The sequence below is a fragment of the Rhipicephalus microplus genome, chromosome X (assembly GCF_043290135.1).
Source record: "Rhipicephalus microplus isolate Deutch F79 chromosome X, USDA_Rmic, whole genome shotgun sequence".
Lineage (NCBI taxonomy): Eukaryota > Metazoa > Arthropoda > Arachnida > Ixodida > Ixodidae > Rhipicephalus > Rhipicephalus microplus.
This window is the reverse complement of record NC_134710.1, coordinates 250390610-250404994: the sequence shown is the minus strand read 5'-3', so window position 1 is coordinate 250404994 and position 14385 is coordinate 250390610. Positions and strand designations below refer to the sequence as shown.

General features: G+C 45.5%; 1 protein-coding gene across 4 annotated transcripts in view; it reads left to right on the top strand.

The window, feature by feature from the left end:
* Positions 1 to 14385, top strand: part of poe (E3 ubiquitin-protein ligase-like protein poe) — a 567105-nt gene that overhangs the window by 397166 nt on the left and 155554 nt on the right. For all 4 annotated transcript variants that reach the window (XM_075878938.1, XM_075878937.1, XM_075878939.1 and 1 more), the window contains one exon: positions 6466 to 6699. In XM_075878938.1, coding sequence (XP_075735053.1) covers positions 6466 to 6699 — 234 coding nt within the window. The remainder of the gene's footprint in view (positions 1 to 6465; positions 6700 to 14385) is intronic.

Below are 14385 nucleotides of genomic sequence, written 5' to 3'. Positions count from 1 at the left end.
CCGCAGCAATTTCTGATAGCAGTTTAAAAAAAGGACGTACAACATATGAAACTGTTTTCAAACTGTTTTGGACGTACAACATATGAACCCGTTGACTCCTGTAGCACACAATATGAACAGGCATGCAAAAAAAAATCCTCAAGTTAAGAGATCCAAACATACGCGCCCTAGGCGTAATCAACGTTTACAGCTAACAAACGCCGTCTTCGCCCAACAATTATTTAACCAAAATATTGGTCCATCGCGAGCAGGGCTCCCTGCCAACACCACTGCCGACAGAGGCGGGCGCCGTCACAACTCGCACAAATCCGCCGCCGAATTCCCACTGCGCACGCACGCGCCATGTGCTTCACACACCGAAGCATGCTTGATTCAAAAGAAAAAGCTCACCCACGCTTGACTTTTCACAAAAACGCATTCATCCTGATGAAATGACACACACACAAACAGGTTCGCTACGTTAAAAAACCTCACTTATCGCCCACATGTAACGAAAAACGTAGCATGGCGTCGTTATCACGCTCTCGGTGTTGACAAAGCACCAACAGCAGGAATGTGGTACGTACATGACGAGTGTTCTAAAATGCGACGCCACACGTCCTCGCTTGAGTAGAGTTCATCTTCGTAATAGGCAGCACCGGCAGAACACAAAACACGACCGCAGCGCTCAAGCACACCTTAAAAAACGAGAAAAATCGATGCAGAACCGACTAGCTGCGAGGCGCCCAACCAGCGACGGCAGCGAGCAAGCACGCCCGAACAATTATCGTGCTTACAGCTCCACAGATGTACAATGGCGCACTAAAATGCTTTAGTGATGCATTTAAGTATAAAAAGTAAACGGAAATATATATAACATAGAAATGAAGGGGGCAAAATAATTTTATCTCCACGAACAAACAAAATTAACGTATAAATTTAGCGCGCGAAGTTTGCAACGCTTGCAGGTACAATGCATTTTTAACAAATTAACAACAGCGGTAATAATCACTAAAACACTCATGTTCTTGAATTCGAAATATACTATTGTTGACGCACACATTTACCCACAAAATTTTATTGCAATGATTGATGGTGCCTATGCATAGGCGTGCCCACCACGGGGGTAAGGGGGCGGGGGCGGCCCTTGGTCACTTAGGGGACAATTTAAATCCCTATAGGTACATGGAGATAGAGAGGGGGCACTGTAACTCGACGGGGTTGCAGTGCCCCCTGCTGATCACCTCATACACCCCCCCCCCCCCCCCCGAAGGGGTGTCAAACTGAGTAGATAGCAAATACAAATTTTACGGCGTGGGTCGCAGTGTCCCACAATAAATATATATATATATATATATATATATATATATATATGTGTGTGTGTGTGTGTGTGTGTGTGTGTGTGTGTGTGTGTGTGTACAGGGGCGAGAGGCGTGTCTCTCCCTCCTCTCGTACCCTTCTCCCCTTCGCTTCGCAAAGGCGCTGCGTGCACTGACCATGCCAGTCTCTGACCTTTATTTCTTGACCTAAAGAATCACTTCCCGTGCTCCCGCATGGTTGCAGAAGGTATACTGTGCATTGTTTTCTTTTTCGACCAAGTAAGTCTCGTCATTATAATCTTGTGAAGACGACTTGCACTCGAACGGCTTTTGACCGAGCAAGGGTTTTTGTAATAAATTCAAGCTTTTTTTCTCAATTGCTTCTACACATGAATATGTGCTGTCCGTAGATCGTGACAGCCCATTCTTTCATTCACATATAATGCGGACGATATAAAGTGGCAAAGCATGTCGAATCATACCGTGCGAGAATAAATTAGTCTCTTTTACATTTTCTCAATTATTCTTAGAGTGTTCTGTAAAATTTTGCCAATGCCTCAATCATTTCCTTGATTTTTTTCATCCCTACGAAATTGTTATCTTAGGAAAGGCATTCCTTGCGCTATGCGTGGTAATTTATTTGCAAGCATGGATGCAGTTCGATTCTTGCACGTGCACTCCCGCGCCAGAGGTCTGGTGCTTATGGTGCTGAACTGTTGACCCGCAAGTCGCAAGATCGAATGCCGGCAGTTCACGGCGGCCACATTTTTGGTGGACGAGAAATAGTGCGAGACCTGTGTAGTTAGACTTAGGTGCACCTTAAGTATAACCCCATGTGGTTTGAATTTTCGGAGACCTTTGGTACGGCGTCTCTAGTGATTATATGACAACTTTGGGACGTTAAACGGAACAATTTTTATTGCAACAATTATAGATGTACACCCTTCTGTTCTTCAACACCCTCACGAACGGCATAACACCCTTATGGCAATTACACCCTTCGCTGAGGGTGTACCAGCAAAGAAAAAAGTGTTACATTCATTCAAAAAGGGTGTAAATCTGTGAAACACCTTTTTACACCCATAAGGGTGTAAAATTTTTACTGTGTATAATAGGTCTTTCATCTTGGGGCACTGCAGAATAAGCAGTATACAGTCAAACCTCAATATATCGAACATGGATATATCGAATTATTGCCTATCGAACGGTTCCTATATCACGTAGGAAATCACATGCATTATTGATTTTTTATTTCGAACAAAGTTTGACATATAATGGATATATTGAACTCAGCCACCCTAAACCGCCTGCGCTCCATTGACAGGCGGCGAGCTTTCCTGCAGCTCTCGAAAGTAGCGGTAGAGCGGCGGGCAATTACGAATGCTGCACACATCGATAGGGGAGACCCGTTCAAGTTTGCCCGGCAACGCCAGCGCTTGCCTTTCCCCTGCCAGAAAAAGCGCACAACAGTAGAGTCTTCCGACCCTTCCGCTCCCTTTGGCTTCCACGCATTTGCGAAGCACGCGCTGCACGTGAAACGTCCCTAGTTCCGCGATGTCACCCCAATAGAAAAGGGGGTGACATTGCTGCGTCGTCAACTGTCAGAATAACCATGAAAACACGAAGAGGTCGACTCTACCAGTGAAATTCTACCGATTCCCAAACCGATGGTACGAAACTAGCAGACGACAGAAATAGATTAAAGCACTGCGCCGAAAAAAGTATGTAAACCATTTTTTTCAGAAAAATTAGCACACGCACAATGCATTCAAAATTACGGGTGTTAATTCCTGCGTCACCGTCGTCCCCATCTTAAAAGTATAAATTTTCAACGCCCGTCTTCAGAGCACTGTTAAAAAATACCGAAGAAATATTTTATGCTGCTACTATTATTCGATATTGTTGGGGAAGTAGTTGAAGCTGTGTGCACTGGTGGTATTGGTAATGTGTTGTTATATATTTTTAAATCTACGCAGCGCCGAAGGAAGTGTGTGGTTGCCAAAAGCTTGGACAACTATGAAAAAAAGAAAAAAATGCATTAGTTGTGGTTGCACGTCCGTTGGCAGATACAGTGAATTAGTTGTTACTGAGTGTGCAGGGGTAGCCCGAACAACACGGTGCATTTTTGATACGTGACCAAGATAAAATGCCTTTATAGCTATGCGCTCTTCCCCTGCAGATTAGACACACACAAAAAAGTTTCTCTGAAAGCTGGGCGCTCATCATGATGGTACGCACGCTGTTCGTGAACTCAAGGTACCCGCGATGAGAACGGTGATAATACAAGGAAAGACACGCAAGATAGATGTCAATTTTCGTTGTGGGTTAGAAAGAAGCCCCAAGTAGACCATTTATTTTTGAAGTGCTGTGTATATACCGCGCGATAACTTGGGTGGGTGCTAGTAAATTAAGGTATCCCAACTAATAGCAGTCACAGCGCAAGAACCGCTTAACCTAAAGCACGAGAAGCGGCCTTACCCATGCATCCAGTAACAAACATAGTGCATAGTACACAGAGTAAACCAAATAAAACAGGTATATAATTATGAACGTACAGAAAGTTTTATTCACCTCTAACGTCGTAAACAGCGTCGTCTTTCACTTGCGAAACACACTTCGCTCTGACGAGGACGGCGTCGTCTGCTACAACTTGCTTCGCTGCCCTTTTACCAAATTGCTGCCACGAAAAAAAAAATCCTCAATTGCGGCATCCTATTAAATGCGGACAGAGCGCATACATCATAACCGCGCGCGACGCGAGACTCTCAAAAACACGGGCAGAACGCGTGCAGCGTGCGAGCAAAGCAACGCGTTTTCAATCAGGTTGAATGGGACAGCGGAGAGGCCAACACTCGAGTAACCAGTTTTCTCCCTGCATTGACTGACAGCGCCACGCTCCGCAGCGCCTCCCTCGGCGTGGGTCTCCTCTATGGCACCGAGAGCACCACTTTAACGTAGCAGCGTACGCACGTCGCAGTCTTGCAGTAGAGGTTCTTGAATGAGGAAAGTGAAGAGAAAAGCTCGGAGCTGTTATTTTCTTTCAATACGAAGGCACCGAACCGGCTTCGCGCGGGGAAGGGGGAGTGGGAGGTAAAGATTGAGGAGGAAAGTATAGGAGGGAAAGAATGCAGACGACTGTCTCGGACGCAGCCCGCGCTGCCGCCGGGAAAGGGAAAGCAATCAGGCGAGCCGGCATGGGCGCGCCATGTGCGCGTTTTACACCAGGACTCACGCCACAGCCTTGCAGCTTGCAGTCTCTATGGTGTCAACGGCACACTGCGCACTTGTTGAAAGCTCCTCACCCGTAGCATCGGCAGACATCGGTCGTTGTGTTCGCAGTGTTCGTGCGTTCGGAGTTAGGCCTGTCGCGCACTGTTCGGAGTTGGGCGGTTCATTGGTCGTTTTCAGCAAGCTGTTGACGCATTTTTTTCGTGATTTTTTTATATCGAATTCTGGATATGTCGAACTATTTCGCGATTGCCGTGCCGTTCGATATATCGAGGTTCGACTGTACATATACATGGATTTCTACGAGAGGTTAAACAGAAGTCGAAAAAGACCGCATTGTAACCGGACCTGTTCTATAAGCGGTTATGTTATGAATGGTTAGGGAGCAGTGAAAACGTAACAGACGGATGGCAAAACCAAAACTTCCAAAGTCAATCAAGTTTGCATTGAAGTGCAGTGGTAGAGAATGAGGGGAACAGTTGGCCCAACAGGCCCTCGCACGCCTCCGATGCAGAAAGTTGTTCATGCCATGACGGGAGCGAGTATTCTCACACTTTTTATTCTTAGTTATTTTCATTTTACAATTCTAATCATAAAACTTCAGTGGCAGAGGAAATGTGTCGAAAAGCATATTATATGCATTGTCATGCTACATAACAAGAAGTATGCTACTTATTGCAAAACTGTTTACATATTTGCAATCAGCATAAAAACCTATGTGAACAGCTGAGGTTTCATTGCTCTAGGCTATAGATTAAAGAAACTCTTTTTTTCATGCAGCACCTCCCTCAAAATTTCTACTTCTTTTCTCTACACTGATTAAATTACTTTTTGGGCTCACTGCAGTCTCATCTAAAATTTTTTTCATATTCGCCGCAAGATCTAGCTACAGGTGGCAGCACTATTGCCACGTCAGATAGGTGGTTGACGGCGTATATACAAATGGACACAGTGGAACTTCGCTGTAGGTGCTGTTTGAAGCTTGCGCCCGGCTTTTGACAGAAATAGCCTTGCCCTGGCCATGTCAGGTAATTTGCTTGCCTAATGGTGACATATTTGTCCTGCACTGCCACAGTAATGCATGAAACTGGAATAAAATTCTTATTGTATGCGACAGAAGCACAATCTGCCAGTCAATGGGTCACTGGCCTTCAGTCACAGTAGTGTTGTGCACGGTGCTCGATGTATTTTCTTGCTTTATTTGTTCATGTTGAACTTGTGTTCTACTTGTATTCTGGATGTGTAATAATATGAATAGTGTGTTGTGCTACTGAGACAAAGAGATGTTTACTTCATCTAGTGGCTACAAGAAGAAGCCTGCATTTCTGCTTAATTAGATTAAAATGGAAGGTATATTACACCTAGCACCATACCAACACATGCAAGCACTCTTCATTAGGGTGCACAAAGTCTATGCAGGCAAAATGCTTGTGTAAATTGTATAGGCATATATACAAATATGTCACATTGTGCAATGGAATAAGCTGCCTTCTAGAGAGACCATGACTTACACATGCGAACGCTCTGTGACTGGCAACACAATGCAAGGAGCCATCCACACGGCGAAGTTTCTTCTACTCGCTACTAGATGCAGACTCTGTTTGATCTCTCACTGATAAAAGGCAGTGAAGTTGCCAAAAAGGGCGGTGTCGCATACCTTTTTTTTTATTTTCCTGATCCCTGCATACGGGCTGTGCCATCCATGAAACTGCGCAAAGAGAAGTGAATGTGTGCTTTTTATGCCAGATAGGCCTTCTTCAATTTTGGGCTCTTTGGCTATGAATACAGCAGCCATTTTAAGAACTACGGCGTAATCTGGTTTTTCTCTTGAAATCTTTACCCGACACAATGATGTAAGCCGCATATCTTGGTCAATTTTGCACAGAAAAAAAGTGCTATCATTACACAAGTAAATACAATGCTCAATGATAATGTGCAGGTTCTGGGTACCCTGCTGGAGCACTGGAAGGCAGTGCAGAATGCTGATGGTGATTCACCTGGAAGTGGTTCTAGTGGAAGCGCTGGGCCTCCACTGCTGAAACCACACCCTGCTTCTCCTCCCCCAGACATGTCTCCTTTCTTTTTACGGCAGTATGTCAAGGGACATGCTAACGACGTGTTCGAAGCTTACCCCCAGCTTTTGACAGAGATGGCCTTGCGCCTGCCATACCAGGTAATTTGCATGGTTGATCAAATCTATTGTCTATTAATAATTGTGTAGTGCTCACATTTGTTTATATTTTTATGGCAATGAGAAAATGCTTCCATTCAATGGGAAAATGTTCAGACCACAGGTTATGTTTGACAGGGCAGCCCTCTTCACACTGGTCGCTCCGTCGTAAAGTACGAGCCGCGCCATATTCACACGGGGACACAAAAGAGGAGACAGAGACAAGCGCTGCTAGCAACTGAATTTTTATTTATTTTATTTTTTATTTCCTCCTTTGCTGTGATTGCAGGTGTGCTTCGCTATTGCTAGATAATAAGGCACTTGTACATCATAAAGAATGCTGGCTAATGACTCTAAAAATGCAACGTTTTGACATTCTCTTTCCGATGTAACCCTCTTTTTTGTTCATATTTAATCAATAATACAGTTAATAAATAATACCTGGATGTAGTGCAATTGACAACTTTTCAGAAAAATTCGTTATAAAGAGGATTTTGCTATAATGTATTCAATATGAAAATTAAAAAATAAATGTACAAAAAATTAACAAGTGAGGCACTGAACTCGGACCTAACCCAAAACACTTAGTTAGCAATAAAAAACTGCAATATTGGGATAGCACTTATATGGAAACTCTTAAGGGGGGACACAAGTCTTAGGAGGCCAAAAATCGCAAAAAAAATCTACTTTTTAGAGCTGAAATTTTCGGAATATGTTCCTGTTTTTGCACCTATTGTTTCGTCATTGTTTCTGGCACAAAAACAGTTTATAACATCCCTGTGAGATGAATGTGAGCGCAAATTGACGCTAAAATCGCGCTTTTTCTGCACCAAACTGTTGTCGTTACACACGAGCTATCGTGTCCATCTCAGTCTCGTTTGGAAGGGTCGTTCATCTTCAATTTCTCGTCATCGAGAAGCACTAGCACGTGATCTTATTGGCTGCTTGGGGCATGTGACAAAACATAGGCATCCGATTGGCCAAGTGGTGTTTCTGGCGTCTGCTTCACCATCGTGACGCGCACGGACATGCGCCATTTTGTCATGGTGCTACTGACTGCCGGCGGCAGTAAAGAAGTTCCGTGCGACAGTAATTTGTGAAGCGGGTGTGGCGATCGTTTGTTCGCTGTGAACTTCAGATTGAGCCCCGCCATAGCTCAGCACAATGAGGATACTGAAGTTGCTGCGGTCAACGGCGGTCGCAGAGCCACGGGTGTAGGCCTAACTCACATACGAGCCCGTTGGTTGCCGACAACGTTACTGTTTTGCAGCCTCATCAGTTAGAGGACGGCAAGTAAGAAGCAGAAGTGAAGCTACAAGAGATATCAATCTTTGTAGTGACGAAACTAAAGTGCAGTCTTATCGCTAAACGCACTGATGCCACGGTTCCCCCCCCCCCCCCCCCCCTTGCCTGACGAAAGGACCTTGAACTGCGCGGCGGGTCATCAGCATGGAGTACGCTGCGCGTCGACACACAACAGAAAGTCAATCCGTTCGCGGTGAACGGGCTCGCTGCCCGCACAATGGAGGCTACTGGCAACAGGTCGACTGCTTTTAAGGGCGTCTTCGCAACGTGTCGTGGTCTCCGCTCGAAAATGTGGCAGTCTTACATGAAAAAGGAAACTTGACACCTCGGCACTCGTGTAGCCTCGAAATTGAAGAGCGAGGGGGCAAGTTTTTTTCGCGACATTTACGAGTAACTAATTCTGGACAAGCCGGAAAACATCGCTATGTTATTCGACGGATCGCTGATGATGCACGCACATTCGTCGCACATTGCCGTCAGTTAATTCAGTCACCGAACTGATAAGCGGCCTTGCAGCTTATGAGCACATGGCGACAACTTGCTACAGGACTAGAAGAAAAGACATCCTCCTGCAAACAATCAGTCCTATTACATTTCCGGTGCATATTAACTGAATAAAAGTATGTGTGCCATGATATTTTTCACTCGGAACGGTGAAATAAAGTTTGAACAGCATTGATCTCGAAGCACAGATTTTGACCACTTTCTTTTGCTTGTTCGGTAAAAGTGGACCTAGGACAACAAGAACTGTAATTGTTTTTGCACAATGTAGCTAAATGTGCACAAAAAAAATAATGCCGAAAGCCTATTTTTAATAGGCAGCTTCATTTTTTTTATTTTATAATAAAATATTTTGTTTTTGTTTACATGCAATGAACTTTATTGTGCTGTAATTTGAGAAGTACTCGTTCAATTATCGATCAGCTTGCAGCGTTGCACTCCTTAGGCTTTCTAGTATCCATATATATGCTAATGAGTATGTAATTCTAACAACATACGTTTTTATGGTTAAAATGCTGGAATTTTTTTTCTTGATGTTATCAAAACAGCGATTATGTACACCCTGCATGAAAATTCGTGCAATATATCGGAAACTACAGATAGCAGAATATTTTTTTTTTTTTTGCAGCATGAAGCTGTATGTTTGGAGCACACCCCATAGGAAGCAGATTTTGATTTCTCTCGATGCAAATTTTTTAGATTAGTCTTTTGTGTGACCACACAATGGCCACATTAAGAGCTATGAATTTTAGTGTACTGTAAAGTATACAATGCATACCCCAACGTTTTAGAACTGCCGTCAAATGCTCCAAGCAGAAAGGAAACCATCTGTCTTGAACAAGCATGGAAAAATGCAGGGGGGGGGGGGGGGGTAGCTATAATACCACTGGTGAACACTGAGTTAAGGGGTGCGGTTGCGATCACTTTTGAAAGCTTGAAGCATCAGGCTTTCAAAGTGAAGAGACTGTGAAAACAGCACTTCTTCCTGGAGCGGCCGTATTTGCTTACACCAGCTTATTGTAGGGGTTCCGCAATCTCGGATCCAAAAGAGTTGGCTGCCAACCTTGCTTTGTATAAAGCGCGAGACAGACGTGCAAATTTCCGTGCGATGTGGCGTGCGGTGTCGCATGGTGCAGCGTGCCGCATGGGACGTTTTGGGACACACGGGGCCGAAGGAGCTATCAGCGGCTGGCTCCACCCCCATGCGGCGCCTTGGCATGCGCGGTCGGATGACTTTGTGTCCTCGTAATGAAGCTCGAAACAAACAACATTGCACAGGCACGCTTTATTACTTAAAAAATAATTAATAAAACGTTTCGTGAATGACAAGCATGTTGCAATAGCGATAACAGCTGATTATTCACGACTTTGACAGGTAGTTCTAGCATGGCGGGCGCCGGCCGTCGCCTACGCCGTTCATACGCGAGCTCGTCATTAAGTGCTTGTTTTTGACAACACTATTAAGCTTTGCACTCGTGTGTAATGCTTGCATACGCTATTACTTTCTCAATGCCATCGATGTGAAGAGCAAAGGTGGAAGCGAAGCGAGCCAGCGCAGAAACTCTGGTAGTCGTGTTCACCTGCGAAATGACCTTCCAACGATGCTCACAATCTCCGGTCTCGCTAACGGTTTCAAAACGGGCGTTGTCGTGCAGGAATGGCACACTTCAAACATCGTTTTATTCAATAGGGAATAATATCACGTCACCAGGGAAATGTACTCGGTTTGTCACGTCGTCGCAGTTGGCGATGTCAGCAAATCTACTCTCGCACAGCTCCATCACAGAACACCTATACACTACTGTTGCTCGATCGACTCGCTTGAACTGGCCTGGATCACGGGCGATGGGAGTGGCTACAGGGAGATGACGCCACTAGCGGTGTGACGTCACTCGTCTGCTCGCGCTGTGATTGGCTGCTGCCATGCAGCGGTGCGGTGCGGCGACCAAAACATCTGGCCGGTTTGATGCTCGCCACACCGGCTATGCGGCAGTGGGATGCAATGATACATCACGAAACGTCACCACTCCGGCTGTCGTATCGTCACACCGCAAGCTGCATCACATGAAAAATCGCACGTCTGTCTCGCGCTTAATATTAGTTTGTTGCTGTCGCATTCATTGTATTGCATTCAACATGCTGTCGTGTTGTTGCCAGGGCTACAGTCGAGCCCGACTATATCGAACAATTCCTAAACACGGCAAGTTTACATTGAGAATATATAGCAAACGTTACTGTTTTATCGAACGAAAATAGCAACGACAACTGATATATCAAACTCCATGTGCCTCAAAAGTGCCCCAGCAAGTTTGCTTTCCCTCGCGGTGGCGGGGAAAACTGCCGGCACCACCCTAGAAAAAGTTGGTTAGACCCGGTTGTGCGCGGGCGAACACCCCCCTCCAAGGAGTGATCCTGGCCCGCTCGCTGCGCTTGCAGCCAATCAGAGGCTGTCGCGCTTTCTCCGAGGCGCGGAGGCGGTAGAAGTGAGCGCCATTTTTTCTTTCTTTATGCTTGTGTGCCTGCTACTGCCGATTCAGCATAGTCTGTGGTGTTGCCTGTTGGTGCTCTGTGAACTGTATTGGCGCGCTGTCATCATGGCTTGCGCAAGGAGGCAAAATTTGCCGTGAAACTCGAAATCATCAATCGGGTTGAGCGCAGTGAAAAGAAGTCAGACGTCGGCGCCGCGTACGAAATTCCAAGGAGCACCTTGAGTACTATCCTGAAGAACAAGGCAGACATCAGGGCCAAGTCGGACAAAAGGCCAGGTGCCCGTGGCGCCTGACGTGTGCGCGCTGCTGTGTACGAAGATGTTGAAGCGGCCGTTTACAGGTGGTTTGTGGACGTTTGGTCGCGAAACATCCCGGTGTTTGGCCCCATGATCGAGCAGAAAGCCAAGGACCTTGCTTTTCTGCTTGGCAGGAATGATTTCCAAGGCGGTTCAGGCTGGCTTCAGCAACTTAAAGAACGGCACAACATCGTTGGCAAAGCTGTTACAGGTGAAAGCAGAGCGGCGGACCTGCACAGCGTAGGAAAATGGCTCGAGGAAAACTGGCAAGATATCGCAGCAAGATATAAAGCCCAAGATATCCTCAATGCGGATGAAACCACTCTATTTTGGCAAATGTTGCCAAACAAGACACTTGCGTGTCGTGGCGACAAGACAAGCGGCGGCAAGGCAAACAAAGCTCGTGTGTCCGTGCTGTTGGCAGCTAATTTAGACGGATCGAAAAAGCTTCGACCTCTGGTTATCGGAAAAAGCATGGCACCGCGGTGTTTTCGAAATACGCTGTCGCTTTTCGCACAGGTTTAACACAAGGCAAGATTTATTTAAGACACAAAAGGTGCAAGCAAATAGGCGGGAATTAGAGTACTATACGCAAAGCTTGTGGGCGTTGTGGGCGTGACAGTAGGGTTCGTTGCTCAACAGGAGCCTTCAAAAGGTAAGCGTAGGTCCCCAGTATTGGCCTGATAACTATTCAACAGAATCGTTCGCAGTTTCCTTGGGAAGAAATAATGTTTACCATTAATCCCAGTTTTAGGCACACGGCAGGCCCAACGCGTCTTGGTGGCTTTCAGCTGCCGTCACCAGTAGCGAACACAAAACTCGTATGCTCCGAAAGGCCTACCGGCGGCCCTGTTGCTGTTGTTTAGATCATGATCTATCATTTTCAACTTGAAAGCAGCCATGTAGCTTAAGTATCGCCCCATAACTTGACAAGATTACCGACACAACATACCAAACACGCTGCAATGCGCACTTGCCACTTTGGCTTGGCTTGGATTGAATCTCCGTGCTATAATAGTAAGCTTGATGCCTAAGAGATGGCGCCAGATGGCACGCGCTATCATCATCAGTGGCTGGAACGAGCAGACGGCACTATTGCGGCACTATTACTCGAGGAAAAAAAAAATCGTATTTTTTTGGGCGATGTGGGGGGTGCGAGAATTATGCGAGTGCGAGGATTACGCAAGTAAATACGGTAATTTCAACTGCTTTTGCAAGGGGATAGTTAATTTCGCTGTAAAATAACCAAGAAAGGCCTGAAAACAAAAAAACTCTTGCATGCTTTCACTCTATAGTCGTTGGTCTATGTTGGCATATTTTAAATATCACTTTTATTTATGCACTTTTTTTTCGTATGGTGGCCTTAAATAATAGGAGGTTAACTTAAGATATGAGAACCTAATGAGATGAGTTGTAGGACAACCGATTAAATATTTGAAATCGGAAAAAAAACTGCACAATCCTGTGCAGTTTGATCAAGGTTGCTGAAGAAATAAACAAAAAATGTCTGACCAGTCTGCCCCCTCAAATGGGTGAAGCTACCTAGTGTTGTTGGCGAAGCTGTTTCATCGAATGCAGCGGCAAACCATTTGGCATTGGTGATCAGCATCGGGCCATCCACTGGAATGTTCTTCGCACTCGCTCCTAAAAACCAGGCATAGAGCGCCTTTTCTACGTTCCTGCCGGCTGAAGTGCGCTCATGACAAGCTCCCGGCGTTCGCTGCTCCACCGCCTTTGCCTTGATATCTGCTTTGTTCTTCAAAAAGGTACTCGGAGTGCTCCATGGTATCTCGAAGTCGTCCGCGACAGTCTAACGTTTCTCGCCCGCCTCAAGACGCTGAATAGCTTTCAGCCTTGTTGCAAAGTCAAGGGTCTTGCGCTTCTTGACAATGGCCATAGCTACACGAGAAGTCGACCATTCAAGGAGTCCACAGCGGCTTTGCACACCACGCACGCAAAAGAAAAATGCCGCACATGCGATGGTACATAGGCGACGGGATAACAGAAGCAAAGCGCTAGCGAGGCGATACCCACTTGTGAGGGTAACTGCAAAAGGCGCAAGCTGTGGTTAGCTAATAAAAACTCTCAAAACACCAACAAAAAAAAATAAAAGAAAAGGCGAAAGGAGCAGGACATCGGCTTTTTCATTCCTGCTCTCCGAGCCGACGAGTACGTGGAGGAAGCATGAGAAAGAGAAAAGGAAAAACGCAAAAAAAGCCATTCCACAAGTTAAAAATTGTGTAGTCCAAGCGCTCTCGCCCTTACCTTTCTTCGACCATTTAGGGTTTTGACGGAGGCGTGGTGCCGGGCGGAGGTCACCGGGCGTGCGAGTGCTAAAGCGCGTTTTTCGACTCGTGTGCTTTGCCATAAAAATCTCAAGGCGTGGCAAGTGCCGAAGCACACCTTTCAACTCGCATGGCGTTCAGTATATCCGAAGGCGAATAGAAATACCGTTCGATGTCAATGTGCGAATTTCTATACTTTTACAAAGGAATTTCATGGGAATAATTTATGGGTATAACGAATAAAATGCTCAGAAATTTTGACGACAAATCTATCACAGCCCTCACCGAATATATGAACAAGTGTTGGGAAAAAGGTACGATACTCAAGCAATGGAAAACGGCAACAATCATCATGATTCCCAAGCCAGGCAAGAAACTAGATCTTGATAATCTTAGGCCTATTTCCCTGACATTCTGCATAGGAAAGTTATTAGAGCATGTCATCCTAACTCGCCTGTCAAATTATATGGAAGACAATGAGCTCTTTCCTCATACGATGGTAGGCTTCAGAGTGAAACTGTCTACACAGGACATTATGCTTAAGGTTAAACACCAAATAATTGATTCGGGTCTCAATACACACGACACAAAGGTGATAGTTGGCCTAGATCTTAAAAAGGCATTCGATAATACATCACATAAAGCTATACTTGCCAATCTTCAAGCGTTAGGGGTAGGAAAAAGAGTATACGATTACCGTAATTACTCGAATCTAACGCGCACCTTTTTTCCGGTTAAGCGAGTTCATAAATCGCATGCGCGTTAGAATAGAGTGCGAACAAAAAAATTACGGTCAATCTATTGCCATCGGCA